The sequence below is a fragment of the Macaca fascicularis genome, chromosome 17, assembly GCF_037993035.2.
Source record: "Macaca fascicularis isolate 582-1 chromosome 17, T2T-MFA8v1.1".
NCBI lineage: Eukaryota > Metazoa > Chordata > Mammalia > Primates > Cercopithecidae > Macaca > Macaca fascicularis.
In genome coordinates, this window is record NC_088391.1 from 86,029,617 (window position 1) to 86,051,029 (window position 21,413).

At 39.0% G+C, this 21,413-nt stretch overlaps 1 protein-coding gene across 11 annotated transcripts in view; it reads right to left on the reverse strand.

Moving 5' to 3' along the window:
* The window catches only part of ABCC4 (ATP binding cassette subfamily C member 4 (PEL blood group)), a 291,853-nt gene that overhangs the window by 78,695 nt on the left and 191,745 nt on the right, over positions 1-21,413 (reverse strand). For 9 of the 11 annotated variants that reach the window (XM_074021271.1, XM_074021270.1, XM_005586099.5 and 6 more), the window contains one exon: positions 17,670-17,749. The exons of 1 other annotated variant lie outside the window; for it this stretch is intronic. In XM_074021271.1, the coding sequence (XP_073877372.1) occupies positions 17,670-17,749 (80 nt within the window). Of the gene's footprint in view, positions 1-15,214; positions 15,305-17,669; positions 17,750-21,413 lie in introns of those variants that run through there. One more of the 11 variants, XM_065533397.2, reaches the window with a different exon arrangement.

Consider the following 21,413-nt stretch of genomic DNA (forward strand, 5'->3'; position numbering starts at 1 on the left):
CAGGAACCAAGTAGATACTCAAATCAGGAACTAAACCACTTTTACAATAGTTGCAAAAAATAAAATAAAATAAAATACTTAGGAATATACCTAACCAAGGAATCAAAAGACCTCTACAAGGAAAACTACAAAACACTGCTGGAAGAAATAGACACAGACAACACAAATAAATGGAAATACATCTCATGCTCATGGATGGATAGAATTAATATTGTGAAAACGACCATACTGCCAAAAGCAATCTGTATATTCAATGCAATCCCCATCAAAATACCACCATCATTCTGCACAGAATTAAAAAAAAGAAATTCTAAAATTCATATGGAACCAAAAAAGACACCGCATAGCCAAAGCAAGTCTAAGCAAACAGAACAAATCTGGAGGCATCACACTACCTGCTTTCAAACTGTACTATAAAGCCATAGTCACCAAAACAGCATGGTTCTGGTATAAAAATAGGCACATAGACCAATGGAACAGAATAGAGAACCCAAATACTTACCACCAACTGATCTTTGGCAAAGCAAACAAAATCATAAAGTGGGGAAAGGATACCCTTTTCAACAAATGGTGCCGGGATAACTGGCTAGCCACATGTAGAAGAATGAAACTGGATCCTTATCTCTCACTTTCTACAAAAATCAACCCAAGATGGATTAGAGACTTAAATCTAAGACCTGGAAACTATAAAAATTCTAGAAGATAACATTGGAAAAACCTTTCCAGACATTGGTTTAGGCAAGGATTTCATGACTAAGAACCCAAAAGCAAATGCAATAAAAACAAAGATAAATAGTTGGGACTTAATTAAACTACAGAGCTTTTGCACCACAAAAGGCACATTCAGCAGAGTAAAGAGACAACACACAGAATGGGAGAAAATCTTCATAATCTATATACATCTGACAAAGGAGTAATATCCAGAGTCTACAATGAATTTGAACAAATCAGTAAGAAAAAAACAAACAATTCCATCAGAAAGTGGACTACGGACATGAATAGAAAATTCTCAAAAGAAGATATACAAATGGCCAACAAATATATTTAAAAAATGCTCACTATCACTAATGATTAGGGAAATGCAAATCAAAACCATAATGTGATACCACCTTACTTCTGCAAGAATGGCCATAATCAAAAAACAGTAGATGCTGGCATAGATGCAGTGATCAGGGAACACTTCTACACTGCTGGTGGGAATGTAAACTAGTACAGCCGCTAAGGAAACTGTGGAAATTCCTTAAAGAACTAAAAGTAGGCTGGGCGCGGTGGCTCATGCCTGTAATCCCAGCACTTTGGGAGGCCAAGGCGGGCGGATCACGAGGTCAGGAGATCAAGACCATCCTGGCTAACACGGTGAAACCCCGTCTCTACTAAAAATACAAAAAATAAGCCGGGTGTGGTGGCGGGCGCCTGTAGTCCCAGCTACTCGGGAGGCTGGGGCAGGAGAATGGCATGAACCCGGGAGGCAGAGCTTGCAGTGAGCCGAGATCGCGCCACTGCACTCCAGCCTGGATGACAAAGGGAGACACCGTCTCAAAAAAAAAAAAAAAAAAAAAAAAAAGAACTAAAAGTAGAACTACCATTTGATCCAGCAATCCCACTACTGGGTATCTACCTAGAGGAAAAGAAGTCATTATTTGAAAAAGACCTACACATGCATGTTTATAGCAGCACAATTCACAATTGCAAAATCGTGGAACCAACCCAAATGCCGATCAATCAATGAGTGGACACAGAAACTGTGAGAGAGATATATATATGTGTGTGTGTGTGTGTGTGTGTGTGTGTGTGTGTATGTATGTGTATACATATATGATGGAATACTCCTCAACCATAAAAAGGAATGAATTGACAGCATTTGCAGTGACCTGGATGAGACTGGAGACTATAATTCTAAGTGAAGAAACTCAGGAATGGAAAACCAAACATTGTATGTTCTCATTGATATATGGGAGCTAAGCTATGAGGATGCAAAGTCATAAGAATAATACAATGGACTTTGGGGGTTTAGGGGGAAGAGTGGGAGGAGGGCGAGGGATAAAAGACTACAAATATGGTGCAGTGTATATTGCTCGGGTGATGGGTGCATCAAAATCTCACAAATCACCACTCAACAGTTTAGTCATGTAACCAAATACCACCTGTACCCCAGTAACGTATGGAAAACTAATAAATAAATAAGACACTGAAATACAGATTTTTTTAAACAGAACACAAAAATCAATAACCATAAAGGAAAAGATTGATAAGTATGTTTATGAAAACACAGTATTACAGGACTGAAAAGATAAGCACTAGTACAGAAGAAGGTATCTTCAATTCAGAATATATAAACAATTCTACAAATAAGTAAGAAAAACAAAACAAAAACCCAGAGTACTCAATAGAACAATTGTTAAGACACTTAAATAGGTGCTTATCCAAATGATATTCAACTGGTCAATAAACATAAAAAAGATGAAAACTATAAGAGCAAACCAAATGGAAATTCTATAAACAAAAAATTGAATATCAAAAAAACCACATTTGGCCAGGTACAGTGGCTCATGTCTATAATCCCAGCACTGAGGTTTGCTTGAGGAGGGAGGAGGATTGCTTAAGACTAGGAGTTTGAGACCAGCTGGGACAACATAGCGAGATCCCATCTCTATGAATGAAAAAAAAAACATTCAATGGGCTGGCAGCAGACTGGGATAAGAGAAAGAATCAATGACCCTAAAGACAGAGCGATACAAATTATCCAAATGAAAGACAAAAATAAAAAAGACTAAAAGACCGGAATGCAACACCCCAGATCTTGGAGCTACACCAAACAGTCTAACATACTATCATTTTCAGTCCCAGAAGTTAAGGAGTTAAAAGAGAAAGAAAAGACAAGTGTATCAAAACATAAAGACTCATAAATTTCCAAAATTAAATAAAAATACCAACCCATATATTGAAGAAGCTCATTAACCCCAAGAAGGATACTAGACACATCTAGTCCAACAGCTAAAACTCAAAGACAAAGAGGAAATTGTTTTAAAAAGCAGCCATGAAAAGAGACATAGTGTATAGTGCAACAAGCTTATATAATAATGATGGTTGCTCATCAGAAACAATGAAGGGAAAAGACAACGATGTGATATATGTACAATGCCAAGAAAAGGCAAAAAAAAAAAAAAGTCAATCTAGAATCTTCCATCTGTTGAAAAGATCATTAAAAATGAAGTTGAAATAAAGACATGTTCAGATGGGCAAAAGCTAGGAGAAGGTTTCCAGCAGACCATCCTGAAAAGAAGTTCTTCAGGCTTAAGGAAAATGATACCAGATGGAAGCCCAGACTTCAGAAAGAAATAAAGAGCACTGGAAAGGACAAATATGTGAATAAATATAAAACACAATTTTCTATAATATGTATGTACATACATGCATACATATGTATAAATTTCTTTAAAAGACCATTGGTTACTTAAAGCAAAACGGACACAGTATATCATGAAGTTTATAGCATATGCAGAAGTAAACAATATGACAACATAAGCCCAAAGAATAGGAGAAATAAATTATATAATAGTAAGATTATTCTATTCTTTGCAAATTTGGTAGGAAATTATTTGAAAATAGATTGCAATAAAATTAAATGCATAGGTAAACTCTAGAACAACCACTAAAAACAATAACATGAAGAGGTAGAGCTAAAAATGTGATAGAAAAGATAAAATGAGATAAGAAAATATATTCTGTTCACTCAAAAGAAGGAAAAGAACATATGAAACTAATAGAAGACAAATATCAAGATGATAGACTTAAAACCAACCATATCTATAATTACATTAAATGTACACGAATAAAACTCCACATAAAATGACAAAGAATGTCAGCTGAGCATTTAAAAAGCCAGACCCAATTAGATGCTGCTTACAACAAAGACTGTAAATACACAGAGAGAGAGAGACCATACAAAAACACCCTCTTCTTAGTAAATGATAGAACAGTGGACAAAAATTCAGTAAAGATACTGAAGATTCAGATATTATAAGCCAACTTGACCTGTCATTTTTAGAACTCTATACTCCACAGCTACAGAATATACATTTTTTTTTTTTTTCCCAAGCACACAGGGGACCTTTACCAAAGTAAAGTAAATGTTGGGCCATCAAAGAAGTCTCAATACATTTCAAAGGTTAGAAATATTACAGAACATGTTATCGACTTACAACCAAGTTAATTAGAAATCAGTAAGGTTTTTTTTTAATCCCTAAATCTTTAGAAATGAAGTTATATACTCCATAATAACTCATTACTAAAATACTACATCAGAAAGTCAACTCATGAGCCGGGTACAGTGTCTTGCGTCTGTAATCCCAGCACTTTTAGAGGCTGAGGTGGGAGGCTCACTTGAGGCCAGGAGTTCAAGACCAGCCTGGGCAAAATGGTGAAACCCCATCTCTACTAAAAATACACAAACTAGTTGGGCGTGGTGACGTGCACCTGTAATCCCAGCTACTCGGGAGGCTGAGGCACAAGAAATGCTTGAATCCGGGAGGTGGAGGTGGCAGTGAGCCGAGATTGCACCACTGCACTCCAGCCTGGGCAACAGAGTGAGATACTGTCTCAAAAAAGAAAAAAAAAGAAAAAAAAAAAAAAAGAGCCAACTCATAAATACTCTGAACTGAAGATAATGAAAACACAACATATCAAAATCAAGAGAAAGTATAATTTTAAATGCATATATTATGAAACAAATGAAAACCAACAGATTAATGTTCAATCTTAAAAAGCTAGAGAAAAAGATACATTAAATCAGTGTAACTTAAAAAAATACAAGAAATTAATGAAATAGAAAATCTACCAACTACAGAGAAAATTACAAAATCAAACATGAATTCACTGAAAAAAAATCAAAATTGATAAACTCCAAGCTAAAATGATTGACAGAAACAAATTATCAGTGTCAGGAATAAAAGAAGAAATTTCACTATAGATTATAAAGACATTAAATGGACAAATGTGAGATTATGAACAGTTTCATGCAAAAAGTTCTCCATTGAAGACAAAATAAGCAAATGTATTAAAAATCGCACTTAGAAAAACAGGAAATATTCAGAAATGCCTAGTATTAAACATATATAAATACACTTATGTATATTAAAAACTCCTAAAAAAAAACAAGATTTTTAAAAATAATGTTTTAAAAAGTTGGCAGGAGATCTGAACCAGTATTTCAGAAAATAAGACACATGAATGGTCAATTAGCCTGTATGAAAAAAGCTCAATATTAATCATCAAGGCAATGCAAATGGTTCATCTATACCCTACTAAAAAGAATAAAAACAAAAAGACTGATCATACTAAATGTTGGCAAGGACGTGGAGCAACTAGAATGCTCACATATTGCTGCTGCGTGTGTAAAATAGTAGAACCATTACAAAAATCCTTGTCATAGTTTGATTTTTGGTTTTTAAAGTGAACTTTATAAACCCAGCAATTCCACTCCTATGAATTTTATCCAAGATGAATGAAAACATACATAGCGTACCCATAAACACTTCTATAAGAACATTCATTGCTAAAAACTGGCAACAACTCAAATATCCATTAATCAAAGAGTAGATAAATAAATGTTGATGTCATCATACAATGAAATATCACTCAGAAAAAAAAGAAAACAAAGAAATGAACCACTGAAACATATATAGAACTCAAAAACATGGTGAACAAAAGAATCCAGTCACAGAAAAATTATTGGTTCCATTTATATGTAGTTCAAGAACAGGAAAACGAATTGATGTTGACAGAAATCTGGAAGAGGTGAAAATTGACTACAGAGGGGCAAAGGAGACTTCCTGAGGAGATGGAAATGCTCTACAGCTTGTTTTAGAGGATGGAGACCAGAATGTACACCATTAGTAAAATTCAACCTAAAAAAACCTGTTTATTTTATTGTATATAAACTATACCTCAAGAAAAATATTGATAGGGTAAAAAACAATATGACACTAGAATTCCACTCCCATCCTTTTGGCCATGTTCAGGCAGAGGTTGGGCAGTGTATCAATACACAACCATAACGCTAAGAGATGATCTCCTCAGGTGCACTGAGGGTGGGGAAGAGGGCAAATGTGAGAACTAATGGTAACTAGTCTGTGTGCCCTGGAACAAAAATGGCTCCTGATCCATGTTTGACACATGTCCCATAGTGGGCTGGCCCTTTGCTGAGATGCTCAAGCGGCACTATCAGCTTCATGACTCAAAGCAAATGACAGAGAACACTAAGTCAATGAACCCAGGGAAAGGGCTGAAAGAAAACAAGTGAGTCACGAAACTCACAAGTAGAAGAGATTACACTTACCCATGCCCCACATCAGATGGAAGTGATAGATCCATATATAAAACAGTGACTGCAAGATTTTAATAAAACTGAGGCAAGTTCTCCAGTCCAAACCTTTTTTTGTTCCTCTTATCAAGAAAACTCAGTAGGCATACAGACAAAATGAATGCAATCAATCACGAATAGCATAGAGAGAATTTAAAGGTCCTCAATTAAGTAAACATTTAGCCATTTTCCTCTCCCGGGTAATAAGTGTCCATTTTATCATTACTAAGGAGGCGAGATGACAAGAAGAGAAAGCACCACGAATGGCCACTATTGTTTTGCAATGGACATCATCCAATATGCCAGAATGGAAAGTTCTACGCTCTGCTGAATACCACCAGACTTGATAAAACTGAGATTCTTAATTTTTTTCTTTAGGTCTTAATTAGCTTCTTGTTAAACTACAAACACATTATCATTGGAGCACACATGCTAGGAAAAACTGGAACACTGGTTGCCAGCCTGAAAGCCTGGGAGGGTCCCCAGTGATTAACTGTCAGCACGCTAATGGTGACAGTACTGCTTTCTACATGTGCTATCACACTGGAAAAAACCCAACCATTGCATCTTTCATCAAAAAAGAAAAGGTAAAGGAATTGCTAGAGTAGGCCTGTGTGGATCCTATCATCCTGATCTCCGAAATCCAGGGTTCAAGGGTTGGCAAATATTTCCAGTAACTCATGTCATCAACTGCCCTGTCTATTAACAAGGAAATCCACTTTAATGTGGCAGTTGGCATGAATCATTACCTCTAGGGCTGGCATTTTCACAGACTAGTCCATCCTTATAAATGCACTGACTAAAACTCTTTTGTTGACTTTGAAAGCATGAAAACGCTGTGATTCAGTTAAAATGGATGAGTTTACTTTTAAAAGAGTCAGTAAAACAGAGATCTTTCAAATGAGGGCAAGGCGACCTAACTAACGATCTCTTTTGTCCAATGGGGATTTGAGGGTAGGAGTTGGGGGAAGGGGTGAACAAACCTCAGAAATCTCAAAATGACAAAGTCATTGTTCAGTGTGCTTTCTACACACTTTCCCTGACATCTCTACACAATGAAATGCAAGGGTCAGTGGCACTGAGACAAGTCAAGGCAGTTCCACTCTTTTGCTTCTATAAAAGCGAGTGACCCAACCTATTATACTCAAGTCTTAGGATGGCTTTGTTCTTCACATCCAGATGCAGCAGCTTTTTCTCCCTCCCCTCATCCTGCCATCCTACCCCCCGAGGGAAGAAATGACTGAGGACACCTCCTTCACATTTTCTTTTTCTTGGGCATTTCACTCCATAAAGCTGCAGTCAACGTGTTTTGTTTGTGGGAGGAGGGACTGGCACATTCAGTGGTGGTCTCCACTGCTGCCTGCATTGGTGGCTCAAGTAGCCCCAGGATTAGTCCTTTGTGTTGCATGAAAGGATATGAAAAGTCAGTTATTTAAGCTCAGTCAAGCTGCTGATTTTTTTTTTTTTTTAGATGAGGGATGTGTAGGGAAGAAAGGTTTTGCAATTCAGTGTACCTCAATAAATTACAGTAGTTTGCTGAGGGCAGCTGTGTGCATACTCAGAGCACTCCCAAATTTAAACAGAAAAAAATTAAAATGCCTGAATCCAATCTCTGCATCCTACCTTCATTTTTCATTTGTTTTTTGTAGTAGGAAGACTTCCTAGAGGCAAAGATTTTAGCTAGCAGAAGTCTAGATAACTCAAGACTCCATACTCAATGTTATCAAGGGCCAAGGAAGTTTCAGGAATATTATGAAAATTACATTATTATGAGAGATTTAGTGCTCACTGGTTTATTCTGAAAACAACTGATTTTGATACTGTGATTCCAAAAGAGAAAACAGCCATTAAAGCCTTCAGGGATAATAAACCTAATATCTGGAATACAAACTCATGTCCTGATACTGATGGATCTGGTAACTGCCTGACAATTACCTTAATGCAGCATAATGTCATTGTCAGGCTATTTCTGCTACTTAAAAATATACGTGGTATTTTAAACGTAACTACCTTTTATTTAGAGAGCTTAGATGTTATGCTAAGAATGTTATTGAAATGACTTCATTTCAATATTGTGAGGTCAATATTGTGACCTCACAATAACCCTCATGGAATAGGTAGAATTTTCTCCATTTTACAGAGATGTAGCATGTGGCTTTGTGAGGAAAGAGAAAGTAAGTGGTGGAGCTGGGAGTCAAACTTAAGAAGGATGATTCCAAGGCTCTTCCATTCCATCCTACACTACACTTGAAAATTTTTATTACTATTTTTTCATTCTTTTGAGTCTGGGTCTGGCTCTGTTGCTCTGGCTGGAGTGCAGTGGCACAATTGTGGCTCACTGCAACCTCGAACTTCTGGGCTCAAGGGATCTTCCTGACTCAGACTCCAGAGTATCTGGGGCTACACGCACACACCACTACACCTAGCTAATTGTTTTATTTTTTGTAGAGACGGGGTCTCACCATAATGCTCAGGCTGGTCTCAAACTCCTGGGTTCAAGAGTTCTTCCCAGGTCGGCCTCCCAAGTTGCTAGGACTACAGCCATGAGACACCATCTCTGGCAAAGTCTTTTGTATTTTTAGTAGAGATGGGGTTTCCACATGTTGGCCAGGCTGGTCTCAAACTCCTGACCTCAAGTGATCCACCCGCCTCGGCCTTGTAACAGGGGACAGAAGCTGCAGTGAGCCGAGATGGCACCATTGCACTCCAGCCTGAGCAACAAGGAGTGAAACTCCTCTCCAAAAACAAAAAAAAACAAAAAAAACTAAAGTATTCAAAGTATAAATTGCGGTAGAAACATTCCATTTAATTAAACCACAAGGTGTTTTTATTTCACAAAAATAAAATATTTATGCTGTGTAGTATATATATTTATAGTATTTAAATTTAACTCTTTAGTATACTTATGTAACTTTCTATAAAGAATGTACTTCCAATGAATAATATTAGTACAATGTAGAACCACCAGTTGTTACAACGTTTTAATGCAAAGTTATTTTTTAACACTAACTGGAGAAATGTACATTTGCTTTTGCCACAGTTAATTCTTCTTCCTTGTTTGCACAGTATTACCACAGAGCTATATATGTCACAACCTGAACAAAGGTGCATCAAAATACTGTAGGTGAAGACATAGGCTGGGCGTGGTGACTCAATCCTGTCATCCCAGCACCTTGGGAGGCTGAGGTGGGTGGATCACCTGAGGTCAGGAGTTCGAGACCAGCCTGGCCAACATGGTGAAACCCCGTATCTACCAAATACCTACAAAAAATAAAATTAGCCAGGCGTGGTAGCACACACCTGTTGTCCCAGCTACTGCGGAGGAGGCTGAGATGGGAGAATTGCTTGAACCTGGGAGGTGAAGGTTGCAGCGAGCAGAGATCACACCCCTGCACTCCAGCCTGGGCGACAGAGCGAGACCCTGTCTCAAAAAAAAGAAAGAAAGAAAAGAGAATCTAGTGTCCTCTCTCTCCTGAGCTTCCCGATGCTCATATCTAAAAAACAGTCACAATTTCTCTGGTACCTGGGTTTGAGACCAGGTTTATCACAAAACCAGGAAGAAAGTTCTTTAAATGAGTAGTCTCCACAGTTGGGAATCTAACAGACCACTCAAAATGTCTAAAAGAATTTTGGGGAAAGGAAACTAAGTTTGTCTACCTTTAATTCTAAAAACACAGGGCATAAGAAAAAAAGGCTAGTACCACAATTTCTGAAAGGTTTATATCTAAAATATCATAGGCTCATATTAAATGGCATCATATAACTTTCTAGAGGGAGATGGGTGGGCACTAGATGACAAAACAATCTATTATAAGAGACCTAGTGATAGATATGGTTTGGCTGTGTCCCCACCCAAATCTCATCTTGAACTGTGGTTCCCATAATCCCTATATGTTGTGGGAGGGACCCAGTGGGAGGTAACTGAATCATGGGGTTGGGTTTTTCCCATGGTATTCTCATGACAGTGAATAAGTCTCATGAGATCTGATGGTTTTATAAAGAGCAGTTCCCTTGAACATGTTCTCTTGCCTGCCACCGTTTAAGACATGCCTTTGCTCCTCCTTTGCCTTCCACTATGTGAGGCCTCCCCAGCCATGTGGAACTGTGAGCCCGTTAAACCTATTTTCTATTTTTTTTGAGACAGTGTGTTGCCTAGGCTGCAGTGCAGTGGTGCGATTTTGGCTCACTGCAACCCGAGTTCAAGTGATTCTCCTGCCTCAGCCTCCCAAGTAACTGGGACTACAGGTACCCTGCTCATGCTTGGCATCTCTCTTCCTGTGGAAATGCCACTTTGTTCCCTTCTGGAGACCTGGAACCTGTTCCTCCTCCATACAATGTGCCCCTCCCTCAACCTGCACCTGTATCTTCTTTGCATGGCTGTTTCCTTATTTTTCAAACTCAACGTCACCTCCTCCTTGACCCTGCTGCTCCAGTCATTAGCAAACACTTTACTTTGCTGAACACACCAGAACTATACTAACTTAGATTATTTATGTTTATTGGTCTGTTTACTATCGACCTCCTGCACTAGAATGCCAATTCCTGGAAGCTGATATCTGGTTCACTGCTCCATGATCTAGATCGTGGAAAAGTACTTGGCACACAGGAGGTGTCCAAGAAATACTGATTGGTTCACTGACTATGAGTGAGGTTTAAATGAGATGGGGCAAGTGAAATATGCTCAGAGCAGTGCTCAGCCTGGTGTTATATGATCTCTTCTTTTTCATAGGACCTAGAGATTATTTTGTTACAGAATGCAGTGGTAAAGAAAAGCGTCACTAATGGGAAAGAGAGACTTTCTCTGGTCCTTAAAGGATGAAGAATTAGGAGGGTACATTTGAGGGTGAGCCACAGGTGTGCAAACATACACACACACACACGGGTGCCAACAGTCTAGCATGCACATAGTTTCTCTCCAAAATTTAAAGAGAGATTAGATTTAAGGATCAGAAAATTTGAATTTTGCTCTCTGTATGTCCTTTGCAGCCACAAATCAAAGGGAGGCAAAGCAAAACAAGTCTATTCAGATATTTATTCTAACATATGGCTGCACTGTGAGAAGAGGGTTCGAGGCCCCACTGTAGCATTAGGTATTGCATGGCCAGTCTTGGAGGAAGCCATAATTGAACTTAAAGTGGAAAGAGCTAGAATTGGAAATTTGTCTTGTGCTGAGACCTTAACCATTCTCTCCTACAGCATCCCTTCTATTGTAAGTCTTATCACATGGCATGGTAACTGCTTTCTATCTGTCCCTCCCAATAGAGTAAACTCAGAGAAGAAGGGAATTCAATTTCACTTAGTCCCCTATCTCCAAGCCCAGCATGGGGCCTAGTACACCGAGACACTCAATAAATACTTCTCAGGTGGATGAAGATAAAGGCGCTATCTTTTCCACCTCTGCATACCCAGCATACAGGAGGAGCTCAATAAAAAGCTGGTGGGAAGAAAATAAAAAGGAAGACATGTAGTAAGAATGAGACATATTGGTCAGGCGCAGTGGCTCACACCTGTAATCCCAGCACTTTTGGAGGCCGAGACAGGCAGATCACTTGAGGTTAGGAGTTCGAGACCAGCCTGGCCAACATGGTGAAACCCTATCTCTACCAAAAATATAAAAATTAGCTAGGCGTGGTGGTGGATGCCTGTCATCTCAGCTACTCGGGAGGCTGAGGCAAGAGAATTGCTTGAACCCAGGAGGCGGAGGTTACAGTGAGTCAAGATTGCACCACTGCACTCCAGCCTGGGTGATAGAGCAAGACTGTCTCCAAAAAAAAAAAAAAAAAAAAAAAAGATATATTGAATAGAATTACAAATTCTTTTCACAAGTCACATATTTGTAATAGAAATGTTTTCCTTTTGGGAGAAACTCTGAGATATTCCCAAATACATCTAGTTGTAAATATAGTCACAAAACACCATATCTGCCCATTAAATACTATAAATAAATTTGTACTATTAAAATTGTTGAAAACTACTGATTCCAAATCATTAATATTAAATTTCTAATTAAAATGCTAGTAAGATATTACTAATACAATTATTACAGATAGGGTATCTATTAATCCAATTATTATTTTAAGAAAATGGAAGAAGAGATTCATGATACTGGCATTGGTGCTGATATTAGGAAGTAATCAAGCACTTCTGGCTGGGCGTGGTGGCTCACACCTGTAATCCCAGCACTTTGGGAGGCTGAGGCAGGAGGATCACTTGAGGTCAGAAGTTAGAGACCAGCCTGGGCAAAATGGTGAAACCCCGTCTCTACTAAAAATACAAAACTTAGCTGGCCATGGCAGTACACACCTGTAGTCCCAGCTACTCGGGAAGCTGAGGCATGGGAATTGCTTAAACCCGGGAGGTGGAGGCTGCAGCAAGCTGAGATTGCGCCACTGCACTCCAGCCTGGGCGACAGAGCAAGACCCTGTCTCAAAAGAAAAAAAAAGAAAAAAAAAAAAAACCGGAAAAAAAAGGAAGTAATCAAGCACTTTAAAATGTGAATGTTGACTATCACCTCTGTTTTTGTTTGTTGATTTATGCAAACATATTCTGTTTGAATGCCAAATTCCTATTCAAAGAATGTGAGTTCTAGATGAAGATCTTTATGCTATTTGTATTTCAATTCTTTATGAAAACAAGATATTCAGTTTTAACCTGTGAAGAGCCATTCTATGTTCAGAAATGACTTGGCTTTAGAAATATTGTAGATGTTCAAAGCTGTTACAATTTTTGAAAAAGCAAACAAGAAAAACATGTTTGAACAACCCTTTATAAGCCAGATATGCACTGCCAGCCTTGGCTAAATTATCTGATTAGCCGATGGCAACCCTGAGGTAACTTGCAGACTGTTCATTTGTATTCTATAGGTTACTTATTTCCAGTGATATATTTATATCTTATGATATATTCAAAAACTTCCCTTAATTCTGGCTTACCTTTCAAAAGGCCTCATCAAAAATCTCACCCTTCTTTATTCACTACTGTTGCACACCTGAGCCAATCTGAGTTCCAAAGTGACACAGTACCCACTACCCCTCTGGGTTTCTTCCCTTACTACAGGACAGCAAATGACACCCACTTTTAAATTACTGGTGTCACTGTTCCCCATTGGCAATGAATGCCAACAGCTAACTATATAAAAACAAATGAAAACTCGCAAATACAAATATTTTATTGAAGTCCAAAAATCAAAGTTAGGTTCATTGCCTCTATCTGGCCAGCAAATCTGATCACATGTAAACCAGAATTTCCTTAGCTTAGCAATTTCATCAGGGGGGTAATAAAATCTGTGCATGGTTTCAGACTTGCTTCTACAGAGCCTACATTCTAGACATCGAGCCACAAGCAGAGGGTTCTCCTCTCAGATCTACCCCTCCAGTCTTTGGCAAACTCAATTGGAAACAGTTCAGTTCGGACCCAATGGTCTACAGTTCCAGACTCCTACTTATAAAACCAATAAAACGATCACCATCATACAGAAAACGTAATCAAACATGAATGCTCTGGATTAAAAAGGTCACATGAGGCCGGGTGCAGTGGCTCACGCCTGTAATCCCATCACTTTGGGAGGCCGAGGTGGGTGGATCACCTGAGGTTAGGAGTTCGAGACCAGCCTGAGCAACATGGCAAAACCCTGTCTCTACTAAAAATACAAAATGAGCTTAGAGTGGTGGTGGTCATCTGTAATCACAGCTACTCAGAGGCTGAGGCATGAGAATCGTTTGAACCTGGTGTGGGGGCGAAGGTTGCAGTGAGCTGAGATCATACCATTGCACTCCAGCCTGGGTAACAGAGTGAGACCATCTCAAAAAAAAAAGTCACATGGATAAATGCAACTACATTATTTATTTCTATAGCTATTTGATTTTAAATCTCAGCTTTAGTAAGAATAACAACTCAGCAATCTTAGCCTGAACCTTCTGGTAAGTGCAAAGTTTCAACTACCTCTTCATGAAGATACCTAACTTTTCTGTGGATTTTAATCTTCATTCTGTTTGTTACTATACATCCTGCCAAAGTTCTTTCTGGCTCAAGGATACCATCCGTAGTTGGTACTGAAGATACGTAGTTCCCCTGTCGATCAGTCAGCTAGATAACACCAAGGGTAACATCTTGACAAAGAAATTCCCAGTTTTTTTAAACTCAATTTTTCGGTCAATCTCAGCTGCTGGGTTAAGGGCCCACTTTCTGTGAGTTTCTCTGGGCGTAGGAGGAACTGCTAGTCACTGTGATTATCACCCACTGAACCTGATGAGAGCCATCAAAACCCAGGGCCCTGACGTTCGAAGCACGTTTTGCTAATGACATTAAACACAAAGTCATCCAGGAAATTTCCTACTATCCGAATTTTGAAAGGGGCTAAATAAACCCTGTAGAAGAATTGATGCGGTAGACAAGAGGCCTAAAAGTCAACTCCATTTCAGATGCCCATGCAATGGAGAAGGCTACTATTCACACAGATAAGATCATGCTCCCTGTATGGCTCACCCGACTGGTACTAGAAATTAATTTTAAAAATTTATCACAGAACTGAGTCAAAGTAGACAAAATTTCCTTTGCAAAACAAAACACCCCCCTCCTTCCCCCCAAAAAGATCAACGACTTCAAGCAAAGCCATGAGGTGAACAAAGCTAACTGTCATTTTGACCTTGCTTTGCTTTAATTCAGGAGACTACTTAGAAATGTACTGAGCAACCCCCTTCATTCGGCTCAGCTAGCAGAGCTAATAGGCTTCTAATTAATTTCCAGAAGATTGCTGTTATAACTAACAGGTTTTAAACATTTGGTTGATTGGGGAAAATGAATTGAATATAATGTATTTGATTTGGAAAATTAGTTTTCATTCTATGTGCTTACCATAATAGTGTTTATTTTAAGTTTACATGATTCCATTAAGAGTCCCAGAACACCACTAGGCTGCTTTCATCCTTACAGAGGCCTAGGCAACTTAAAAAAGAAAACAAATTACATTTAGATTTTTGTTGGCCTTTATTTGAGGGCAGGTTAAATGCATTTTTTTGGGTGTGTGGCTTTAATAAAAAATTTTCACTTCCTAATATAGCAACAGGCCCAGATACTTCAAAATGATCCTGGCGATACCTCAGTCAAAAGCCCACTCATCGAATGCAAATCCCCAGCAGAAAGGCTCGGCACACAAAGTAAGATGAACCAGTTACGGCATTGTTTACCACGTTTCACTTGATTCCTCCTGACAACCATTTAAACAATGAATGTTGGGAAATGTCCCTCAAAGAATCAACAACAATGGCAGGGACCAGAGCTTTTATATTTAGCTAATACTATTTTTAAAAGGAGAAAATATTTCTTCCTGAAGGGATTATGGGAGGCCTTATTAAAGACACCTGCAAACAAAAAAAGTGACAATAGATCTTTATCATAATTGATAACTGAGTTATCCTTTAGATAAAACTCCTTTCTTGGAGACAATAACATTAGGATTTAACCTCTGCTGTAGATTCAAGAAATCAGCTAATTGGGGCCAGTAGGATTCCACAATGTTAAGTTTACCAAGGTTATGTGAGTGGATAATAAAAAATGCCCTTGTCTCTCTGGTTAAATAGAAGTACAACGAGACTAGAATTTTCCCTCCTCATGCTGCTAAGAAATGTTTTACATTGACATCAAGTAGCATCCATTCCTCTGCCTCCATATGTGAGACAAAGCACACGAGGGATTCTAATTATGACCGCTCACTCTGCTAAGCACATAGTGGGCCAGCCAGCTTCGGAAACTCAACCTCTGCCTAGCTTGCAGTTGCAAAGAAACAGAACCTTTCACAAAATCTTCTCGAAGTAATTAACAATCCCTGTCAAAACGTGTACAGACAATCATCTGCATTCTGTGAAAACCGGGCAACTGTTCTAGTGACGGCGTCTGAGGGATAAATAATATAGCTAAACCCAGGAGGGCACATTTTAAAAATGTTTGCAAAAGAAGAAAAAAAATCAGAGGTCCTTGTTTGCAGTAAAAATAATCCACCTGTGAGTCTCAGCTTACTTCGCCTCAGTAAACAGTGGATGCCTTCGCCCACGGGCTATGCTGTTTGCAGTCACATGCTCCTTTGCTGCCTTGCTGTGTGACAAACAGGAATTCCTATAAGCATTTCAAGCCTGTGACTGGCTTTTCTTACAAAGCTAATTTTCCAAATTAAGTAATTTTGATTCCTTTTACAACAGTGGCTCCAGAGGAGATCTAAAGCATTTGAGCATTGAGAAAAAAGCAGGGGTAGGGGGACCACAGGATCAAGCCAAAATTGCAGACCCCAACTGTAGTATTTCTACTTAATGGCCTTAAATTCACCTAATGATTAGAACTACTGTAAGTTGGCACTTAGAAAAACTCAAAGAGGTTCAAATTTCATAAAGTGTTAGCCACAACAGCAGCTGAGATTTTGGAATATGTATAGCTTTTAATAGATGCATTTCCAAAATAAACACTTGGGAAAAAAAAAAAAAAAAGTGCCCCAGCTTGAACCACTGACAAGCAGACAAAATTAAACAACAGGAAAAAATAAAGTAAAACCAAACCACATGAGCAAGAGTACTGAATAAGGAGATGAGAGAGGAGATGACCCAGCATTATTCTTTAGAGCCTCAAGTTCACAAATAAAAGAAACGCTTTACAGAAGGTATTTCTGTAGGATTGTTGGTTTTTCCTTTTTAAAGACAGCTTAAGACTTAGAGCAATCAACGTGTGAAAACAAAAAAGACATTTTCTGAGTTGACTTTGATCCTGTACTCAAATTGGCTTAGATATCCTTGCCTTTAAAGGCTTTGTATCCGCAATAACTGCTCTCTATTGTCCTTGTTAATAAAGTATTATTTTCACCTTATTATTACTAATCTTTTCTTTGTAAGTAACCACACCTGGTTCTATCCAAAAAAAAAAAAGTGCCTAAGTATTTGCCTTTGTGGTAATACAATGCATAATTTAGTTAATCTAGGCTATCTTTCCGTGAGAGGTGATTGTTTCTATATTATGAAATGTGTTCACAGTAAAGCACAATCCATGCCAGATACCTAGAGGCAGACAGAGCCACTTACCAAGCATGAAGCTGCTTCAAACTAACCCCGACAAGACTGTATAGCCACTCCCACACACAAGGTATTACTCACGCCAACTTAGCCTCTGAATTATAACCGCACCTTTCTTTTACAAACATGGCCTTTTATTAAGTTAACATTACACACAGCCAGGCCGAGAGTCCCACCCCCAGCCCCCATGAAAAGGGCTTGAAAAAATAGGAACTTCCGTTTTCCATTTGAGATCCTGATGTTACTCTCAACGTTACCTGGATGAAATCTAAAACCGTCAGTGGCAGTAAATCATCCAAGTGTCCAATGTCTTTGGAGAAACGATTTAAAATTCTTCCTGCAAGAACAGGATATGAAAAATTACTCATTTCCCCAGATAGACCCTTTAAGAGAAACAATTCGCAAACAAATCAAAACAATACTTTAAATGCATATGTATTTAATATATTACGCATTCATATGAAATAAACCGATGTCAGTGGTAAAGAAAAAGAAAATACGATGATACCTAAAGAGAAACAAAAATATCATCAAATGGCAGTGGGCAGGGAATTGAAATGTGGCCCTGATTTTAAAAGAATGAAGGAAAAAAATCTTGTGACAGTAACAGGAGGGGATGGTGGGTTCTAGAATGTTCCCTTCTTTAAAGATCCAATCTAGGACTTCAATCCAAGTGCAAAGTAGGTAGATGAATGTACATAAATTGATCCTAATTATTTCACTAATTTTGCTTTATCAGCATTTCTTTTGCTAAGTGGCATGTTTTTATATAAATATAATGATAACCTCTGTATTTTTTTTTTCCCCAGCCTGGTTGATAGTACCTCACATTTTTGGGGAAACTTGGGATCCTAACATTTTCCAAGCTGTGAGTTTACTACTGGCAAACAGGTTGTCATTTTCAGATGTGCAAACAGTATGACAAGAACAGGTTTATTCTTATTTAAGAACACAAGAGGAAATTATGCAGGAAAACAGAAATATTATTTAATGATTGAAGATCACTGCTCAGCATCGACTTTATTTCCCGTCACACAGAATCCAAGAAAACAGTATGTCATAAAAGCATCAGAAACAGATCAAACCTGGTTTCTAACAAGTATCTATTCTTTCAAATGATTTCCTTCAAAAAAAAAAAAAAAAAAAAAAAGGAAGCTATACACACATAGCCTATGTGGATGTAGGTGACCCTTGAGAAGTGTGTGTGTCTGGGTCTCTGAACTTCTTTTCTAATCAATGCTTCCGGAAGCCCTGCTTATGGATGAGATGTGCGGCCTCCTAGGGTTTGTCAGGATTGACTTCGTCCTGGTGCCTTTATACCAGGCCACAAGTGGACCGTGAATGGTCAGAGGCTGGGGACGGAGCTGCCTCCCGCTGCCGGGGCTAATGCAGCCTCTGCAGTTCTCCCAAGGCATCCCGCTGGCCACGGGAAGCAAAGGGTGTGCAAGCTGGAGCTGCACCTCAATTTTCCTGTCTCAGGCTTCGGACACGCAGACTCCAGAAAGCATCATTCAGTGACACCTTTGGCAAGCCCAGTGACAACTTTTCTGAGCCTCTAATAACACTTCTTTTAGAGGGTTGTCCTAGGGATTAAATGGGCTCATACCTGTAGAAAAAAGAAAACAAAAAACAAAAAACAAAAACCCAGGCACAATGCCAGGTACTTTTTCATGGCTGCTAAAAAACCAAAACCAAAAAGGTGCGACGATGACTATGACCCATAGGTTCTGCAGCATGCCACCGGGGAGGAAGCTCAACTTTTCAAATGCAGGTCCTGATGCAGTGGCCCTGGGGAGGAGCTGGAGACTGCATTTCCAACCCGCTCCCGGGGGCCCTTCTGCGGTCTGCCAGATCATGCTATGCAGGGTGAGAGGTCAGGCCATTATTTTATCAGCTGTACTTAAGAAACATTAAAGTTAGACGAGCATTTTTCTTACAGATTCTTATGGATTTTGTTTGTCATCTTTCTTGTTATTTTTTCTCATCTCAATGTATCAATACCAGAACAAGGAAAGTATAAGCTAAAAAATTAAAGACATAATTAAAACATGAATTATTTCTTAAATGGAAAAGTTAACAATGTTATAACATAGGCAATACTCAGAAACATTGCAAGTACAGTTCAGCTTTTAATAAGTTGAAAGCAATATTCAAATTAAAAAAAAAAAAAAAAAGATAGGCCAGGGATGGGGCTCACATCTATAATCCCAGCACTTCTGAAGGCAGAGGTGGGAGGACTGCTTGAGCCCAGGAGTTCAAGACCAGCCTGAGCAACATAGCGAGACCTTATCTCTACAAAAAAGAAAAGAAGAAGGAAAAAAAGATAAAAAGCCTACATAAATGATGAGTATGTGAAAACCAACTCTTTATCTTGACCATTTGAGAGAATGCTAAAATCTGAGAGACCCATGGTTGGAAAACAGCATAAGATACAAGGAAAACAAAAACAACCGAGAAAGCCCACCTCCTCACACAGCTACGCCAACAACTGAACTGAATGTCAAAGATCAGCTGAAATAGAAACGCTTATCAACAATGATCTGAGTGTAGCAAGTATAAGATTAGAAGGTTCAATAGTTAACTTTCTTGTTCTAAGATACAATTCAAAGACTGGTGTTTGCAAAAAGAATATTTTCTTGTTTTAAACTTTTTTTTGAGACAGAGTCTCACTCTGTTGCCCAGGCTGGAGGAGATCTCAGCTCACTGAAACCTCCACCTCCCAGGTTCAAGCGATTTTCCTGCCTCAGCCTCCAGAGTAGCTGGGATTCCAGGCACATGTCACCACGCCCAGCTAATTTCTGTATTTTTAATAGAGACAGGGTTTCACCATGTTGGCCAGGCTGGTCTCAAGCTCCTAACCTCAGGTGATTCACCCACCTCAGCCTCCCAAAGTGCTGGGATGACAGGTGTGAGCCACAGCACCCAGCCAGAATATTTTCATCTGGCTTCGCAGTAGACTGTCATCATCAGAGCTGTGATGTCAAGTTCACAGCCTCATAGTCATTTCCCCAGAGGTCTCCAAATCAAACACTTATGATAAATTCCCTGCATGCACATGCCACACCTCTTCATCCAAATGACATGTGGTCCCTGCTGGAGCATCTCCAGGGATGTCGAGGGAAGAGGAGTCACTGTTTCCTGAGGGGACCCAATCTATTTTCGGACTGTTCTGTTAGACAAGGCTTGCTTACATTACACCAAAGCTTGCCTTCCGGGAACTTCCAACCATTGCTGCTGATTCTGCCCTTACAATCATACAAAGTGAACGGAATTTCTCTTGACAGGGCAGCTCTTCAATTACTTGAAGAAAGTTAATCACAGGTTTTCCAGACTTCTCACAGGCACCTATCCCTTGCGTACCCTCAATTATCTCTGGTAACACACAGGGTCCCATCTTGACCATTGCCTTAGCACACAGTCAGGCAGCCAGCCTCTCTGAATGCCTGGTACCCAGGATAAAAACCAATACCCCAGGTATTATCTGCATATCGCAGGGTCAGGATATATCCCGTGACTAAGCCCACAATCATGTAAATTCCTGCAGCCAGATCACATTTTGGACTCACATTTAATGTAAATCTACACCACTCCAATCCTGCATGATGGCACAGGTAGATTTTTGGGAGCTGGACAATAAACAACTATTGAGAGTGCATCCCCATGGACCCCAAAATTCAATTTCTAAGAGGTATCTCAAGGCATTAATAAGTGCATCAAAGATGGTCAATGTGGTATTTGGCAAATCAGAAGTAGGAAACAATCAAAATGTCTGAAAAGGGTCTATAATAAGTTATGAGCACATTAAAACTTTCCTCCGAGAGAGACAGAGACCAAGCTCTTTTGAAGTCATAATACCACATACACAGTCAGGTTCCTCCTAACTTTTTTCCACAAGATAGAATATTATGAAAGGTGTTAATGAACTTTTTGTCAAAATACAAATTAATAAATGACTCTATTTTACAAACTGATTCTAGAATCTAATCTGAAGTTAAAGTCAC